The sequence below is a fragment of the Pezoporus wallicus genome, unplaced genomic scaffold (genome assembly GCF_028554395.1).
Source record: "Pezoporus wallicus isolate ANWC-B61680 ecotype Strahan unplaced genomic scaffold, APGP_CSIRO_Pwel_v1 contig_7113, whole genome shotgun sequence".
NCBI classification, from domain to species: domain Eukaryota; kingdom Metazoa; phylum Chordata; class Aves; order Psittaciformes; family Psittacidae; genus Pezoporus; species Pezoporus wallicus.
The window spans coordinates 233,095-239,726 of record NW_026642076.1 but is presented as its reverse complement, the minus strand read 5'-3'; the positions used below and the strand labels follow the sequence as shown (position 1 = coordinate 239,726).

At 36.4% G+C, this 6,632-nt stretch overlaps 1 protein-coding gene across 3 annotated transcripts in view; it reads right to left on the bottom strand.

The window, feature by feature from the left end:
• Window positions 1-336: 336 nt before the first annotated feature.
• ZC3H13 (zinc finger CCCH-type containing 13) overlaps window positions 337-6,632 on the bottom strand; it is a 46,577-nt gene continuing 40,281 nt past the window's right edge. For 2 of the 3 annotated variants that reach the window (XM_057426935.1, XM_057426936.1), the window contains exons 17-20: window positions 4,704-4,859; window positions 3,607-3,807; window positions 1,274-1,441; window positions 337-676 (exon numbers count right to left, since the gene is read on the bottom strand). In XM_057426935.1, coding sequence (XP_057282918.1) covers window positions 510-676; window positions 1,274-1,441; window positions 3,607-3,807; window positions 4,704-4,859 — 692 coding nt within the window. In that variant the 3' untranslated portion in view covers window positions 337-509. The remainder of the gene's footprint in view (window positions 677-1,273; window positions 1,442-3,606; window positions 3,808-4,703; window positions 4,860-6,632) is intronic. The other variant, XM_057426937.1, reaches the window with a different exon arrangement.

The window sequence follows — 6,632 nt, the reverse complement described above, 5'->3', positions numbered from 1 at the left end:
AACTAAAGATGGAAAAGAGCTAGAGTTTTATCAGGGTTCAGATATCATCTGCTGTGATAAGAAAGGGATTTGGAAAGTGGAAGTAGACTCTGAGGAAGCAAGCTATTTAAGAAATTTTGTATGTGCATTGAGGAACCAGGGTGGTGGTGGAAAACCCCATTCATAATGAAGAAAGAGATATGCAAACAGTTTTCTTCAGTTTAATACTAGCCGGTGTTATAAACTGCTCTAAAACCAGACATCTTCACATTATTACACTGCATGCACCATAAAACAGATTTATGTTACAGCGTAAGATTCAATATTCTAAAACTTGCAGAGAACTTCACACAGAAGTTGTTTATTTTTTACCCCTTTTATTCACATCCAAACCCAATGATTCTTATCTGTGTACATACAGAGTATTTTCTCCCATCTTCTACATCTGCTTTTGAACCAACTGGTTCTAAACATCAGTACCAACACTGGTAGTGGGAAATCAACTAGAAAGTGCCACCATGGTCATTTGCTCAAGACACGCACACTTCTTGCTGGATAGCTGGTTGTGGAATTTTACTATCTTCTGTCTTTTCCTGCCCAGGAACTTGGCACACAGCCTTCCGTTTGAACAACCGTAGACTCAACCGTAACAAGTCACTGTCCATTGCTGCAGAATTTGTGTAAGTTTGTTTTGTTGCTCCCTGTTGAAATTAAAAATGAAAAATAAAAAAGGGAAAGAACTGAAAATGATGGCTTTTAACATGCAAACTGAGATATTAACCTCAAGTACTCTCAATAATTAGAGGTTTAACCATACATATTCACTAGAAAAGACTGAGAATTAATGGTTTTTCTATTTAGCATGCAAGATCATAAAATCTACTGTAGTGCAAAAATGGCTAAAGTATTTTTTTCTTTCAATTTTTACTTGGAAGAGCAGAATCCTTAATTCTTATAAAAATACAAGCAGAATTACTCAACAATTGTCTATGAAATTTTATTTTAGTAAGTTATTTTTAGAATGTATTCGCTGAATATAGAAAAGGTATCTTCAGAATTGAAACCCCCAAATAAGAAACAGCACCCACGTCTACTGCCAATCTTAAATTAAATTCTCAACTTAAGTAAAAAATAAACACCCTACAACCTCTTTAAATAAAAGTCTGTTCTCCGTTATTTAAAGGACCAGGCTTACTTCAGAACAACAAATACAAAAATTATTGTTCCTAGAGAAATGCTTTGCATAATGGAATCTGTGTTTCCGTGTTCTGACCAAGCACTGGAAATGAAGCACTTGCCTTTTCATTCTTCATTAGCTGCTTACGAATTGCAGAATCCCTTCGGAAGCACAGTGCTTTACAGCAGGGGCCCAGATTACTGAGAAGACCAGCTCTCTCTTCTTTCCGTAGAAGTGCAGCCATGTTCAAAGCCCCCAGTTCATGTTCAAAAAGGTTTTCTGTATCTAGAAAGAATTGATATTTGCAGAGATCAACATATACACAGTATCTCTGAATACCAATAGCCAGTAATATGAAACTTCTTAAAGTTTTACTATTTGTATTTCTGCCTTCTAAACAATATTAAGGTTCAGGGAAAAAAAGGATATTGAAGTTTATACAAAACCTGAGTAAATCCTCAACCATTTAAAGGGAAGGACAGGTATGTTTGTATGTAGGATCAAGCACTGGAAATAAATGTTCAGACAGCAATCACTGAGAGGCCTAAAAATCTATGACAGCTCTGGGACAGAAGAAGGGATACCATTTACGGTCAGATGTGTGTGACAAAAGGAGTTTACTACTAGCATTAATCAGAAAGTGGTCTAAGTTTCCATTCTCTGCAAGACATCAGATAACCATACTAGTGTCCACACAAGCCTTTTGTATGGCTGTGCAGAAGTGAAATACTCCTATGTAGAATAATTCTTTTACAGATGCCGAATGAACCTGGAGAACAAGTCAAGAGATGCCAATGAGCTGTCCCCTCCTACTGGCTCATCTAAAACATTTGTTAACAATACTCAAAGTGGCAGGACTAGTCCTTTAATACATTTATCAGAAGAAGCAGTGTGCAGCTAGAAGACTTTAAACACTTTAACAAAAGATCCTGAGGTGAGTCTTGTTCTGCAACTGGTCTGTTTCTATGAAATGCAAAGACAAAAAAGGGTGCACATGGCTGGGCTGCAGCTTACTGATTTATAACCCTTTTACAATAAATAGGAAGATTATAATACAATTGAAAAAAATACCTCTAAAAATGGTAGTGTATGCTGCTGAGTCCAACACAGCCACCACTGTATAGTAAACCATTGGGTGTTTATCAGAGAATCTAATACCTTACTAGAGTCAGCATCAAAACTGGGCAACATAAAGCAGCTAACAGCAAAAATTGTTTGGCAGTATGCACACAGAACAGAACAAAGATGCATTTTTAAAACACCTGGAGAATTTGGATGAAGCTGAGCAAGACTAGTTTTTAGACAAGGTGAAAAGAAACAAGAAAGTTACAGGAAATCAAGGGCAGGTTAAAAAGAATTGCACTGAAGTCATCCAGACAAACTCAATGGACAATCAACATCACAAATAAGTGACAAGAAACAAAAAGGCCACTTCAGAGGTAACACTGACAGCTTGCAGAGTGCATAGTGCCAGATGCTGAGCATATCTGGAAAGTAAGCATGTCTATACCCTTAGAGGAAACAACTGCATATAACAGAGGATGTCAGCTGTAAAGCTCAATTCCATCACATACCACAGATTTTTGTTTCCAAAGAATAATAATTAAAAAGCTATCATTTCCCCTTTTTCTTCATTTCAGTCTACTACCAGAAACTTTGTATCCACAATTAGAACAACGAAGGGACCACCAAACTCAAGAATAAAACCGGGAAACAAATTATATCACCAATCCAAAGTGAAAACACTGTATTTCCACTGTAATGCAAACTAAACATCTAGCTCAAATTCATTCGCTTTTCAGGACACCATATTTGTGCCTTTGTTTAGAATATACATGCTGTGGCTGTGTAATCACTATAGAAGGGAACCCTGAACCAGCAGATTTCACAGGAAATGCCTGCACTTGAGACCTTACTGGCAGTTCCACACATAGCAACTTTGATGTGTGAGAAACTGTACACACCAAAGGGAAACCATTGGAGGCGCTTCAATCCCCCTTCCTCTCCAAAGCAAAGTCCAGCTGAATCTGAGTACATTTAAGACAGCTCAGAGGCAGTGCTGGAGAACCTTCTATTATCACTATTCTTAAGCATAACAGCAGAGATTTTTTTTTTTTAAACTAGAAGAAAACTAATACTGCATAAAAAGAACTGAAAACATTTCAGTGGGACATTTACAGTACTTACTAATACCAAGTACGCATCTCAAATTATGCTACCTATGATGCATTGAAAATGTTTGTAGCAACAGCCCAGGACTATTAGTTACACAATTTAAATGGCTCAAGCAAGCAGTGACATTCATGGAGAATAACAGGGCTGGGAGAAGCCAGGGTTGGGTTGCTTTTTTTTTGTCCTCTCTACTTATCCGAGATTTATTAATTAATGCACACTTCAGAAAGATTTTCACAAAGTACAAAAGGCAGTTTAACCCCTACAGAAACAATTACCTTTAGGCTTTTCTAATGCTCTCTGGCAAGTTTCTTTAATTTTGGTGAAGAGTTCTGGTCCTGCCAGACGTTTGGAAATGCCAACTCTCAACATAACAGCACCTGGTGTGAATTTTAGGAGTGCAGCTCCAGGCTCACGTGGTTCTTTCAGCTGCTTTGGCATAAGGCTGGACCAATCTACATCTATAACATCCACAGGATCTGCAAAAACACTGACAGAGTTATCACACCATCATCCCTTACCAAAGCTGATTAATGTGACGTGTTGCATAGCCCCCTCTCCTAAAAGCAAAGCATATCAGATAGGCATTGTTCTGCAGTTCTCAAAGCCAGATCCTTGGACACTTCAGGTACAAGTGTCAAAATTCACTTAGGTAAAAAAAGGAGCATACAAATATATAGCTTCTTGGATTAAAAAAAATCCCACCCCTAATATTCTTCTTTATTTTTATTGCAAATCCTTTGTGGAAGGCTGCTCAGACCCTGCTTTGCCAGCAGATATGGACACATCACCTACTCGTTCACAGAAGTCACAGTAAAACTAAACATGCTATGACAGATCCAAATTAAATGCTTCAAAAGCTAATGTTTCAACTCTGGATGATAGATATTTTTTTCCAAAGGAAAGTTATACTATTTATTTAATAGCCATATGACTGCTTTTCTAGTATGCTCATCATAAAAAATACAAACACCAACGATACAGCTCAGATGACCCAACTGAACTCAAGACAATTATAAAACTATGTGCTTCCCAGTGCATTTGGGAAGCATTCAAGCACGGATAAAATTTGTTCATAAAAATATCAGTTCCTAATAATGGTCAAAACAAATGAAATAAATGGAAAAATCTTTATAAAACCAAAAAGCTTACCCTTCTAACTGTATAAAACAAGCTAAATATTACTTCACAAAACAGCTCCAGTACTTAACCTCTCTGCTTTGCAGACTTACCTATCACAGAACAAAGAAATGCTGAAGAGTATACAAATTGCATTCCTAATTTAGAAATACTGTCAATATCACAACTGCATTATATGCAAATGTATCTAATATTTATATTTAAATTTAAATAATAAAAAGGGGTTTTGCTATACTTTTACCAGGCATCTTCTCATCTTCCTGTTGATCTTCCCGCTTTTCAGCATCACCTGCCAGAATTTCATCCAGTTCATCATCACTGATGGGCTCGTATTCTCCAGCACCAGACCCCAGTGACTGTACATCATCAATCTTTGCTTCATCTTCTCCTCCTGCAGACAGATACATACTGTTGCTTTAAAGCAATCATTCTTGTTTTCTAAACATGTTTTAAGCAGCCTGAAAACAAAGAGGTTCAGCAAACTAAACTACCAGCTTTTGGGAACAAGTATATTCAACATAGAAAGAGATATTAACTTAATGGAAACAAGTTATTTATCCCATACATAATGTGGCAGTTTGCATTTTATATATTGCAGTAATTTATTTTTTTTGTGTGTAATATTACTCAAACTGCACAGAGGAGGACATTCAGAAGAAGCATATGTTGATTATCTGATATCTAATCTGTAGTTAATAATACACATCTAAGTTAGCACCACAAAGTCTCAGATACCTCTGCACACAAATCTAAACTCAGGTTTCAGTCCAAAGGCTCTACAAAAGAAAGTAACAAACCCCCAAAATAAAAAGGTGCAAGATATCCTGAATGAAGCAATTCTTTCCACTTTTAGATTCTCTGTGGAAGTCGCAAGAAGAGTTTTTAGAAAGTAATGTCAAACTTCTTCACTGTTGTTACATTCCTGCCATTCACATACTGTATGCATATACAAGTACCTGTTCTGTACATGTAAAAACATTCCTTAAAGCCTATAAACACAAGACATTCAAAGTTACGTAGGTTATGAAAGGAACACCTGAAGCTATTCTTTCACCTCCAAGACAGAAAAGTCTGATTCAAGCATTCAGAAACCCTATTGCCCTGAACTCAGGGTTTCTTAAGAGCTCTCCACCACAGTACTTGCTATGATTTGGCTATAAGAGCTAGACAGACTTTACAGGGTTCCTCCCCTGTGGATGACTATTCTAGCACCTTCCAGCTCCCTTAGCCAGAAGGGAAACTGCCTCTGCTTTAACTTTTTTTTGCTGTTGCTTGCCTTTGTAAAAGCTACAAAAGAAGAATTGAAAACCACCTCAACTCACCTAAAAATCAGCATGAAAAAAGCAAGTAAAAGACATGCTAGCAGAGCTTAAATTAACTACTCAGACCACCTGGCAGCACTTTGGAGGAAGCACAGAGCATCTTGGGCATTATTTAAGCCCAATGCTACAGCAAACACATTAAGGTTTAAGATATTAAAATAATTTGGTAATTACATCCTCACACATTCTGTCAGACAATAAACCACAGCAATTTGTTCAAGTAAATGCCAGACACCTCCTTAACATCATCAGCTTTGTAAATTATGTTTCATTTTCTAAAAGGTTTTTCCACTCTAAAAGGAAATTAAGGTGATCTGTACTGGATTTCATTTTGTGCCTTATGATTTTAAATATTCACTGTCTATGATCCATCTTCTGCCTCCACACTGATCTACCAGATATACTAGCTCACCATAAACATGTGTTTGGACAGCACAGATGAACCATTAAAGAATTACCCTATGAAGCAAGTAATAATCCATAGCTCTTAATACATGATTAAAAAAAAAAAAGATTTTTCTCAGTTTTGAATTTCAAATCAAAGTTTGATAAATCCCAGATAGTAATTCTACTACTATATCTTTACTGCTCTTCTCCAGAAATATACTTCAATATTAATTCTGCATTAAAACCACGACATACTGGTCAGCTAAAAGAAGCAGTATAAGCAGGAGTAATAAAAGTAATGAAAGACAATAAAGTACATTAAACGGTAGAAAGTTATAAGCATGCTATATACTATACCTTGATTAAGTGGAATGCCATTTAGTATTTTATAAAGACATTTTTCTAAAAAAAGTAAATCCTAAATATACCATAACTTCCTGCACTTGATAATTTTC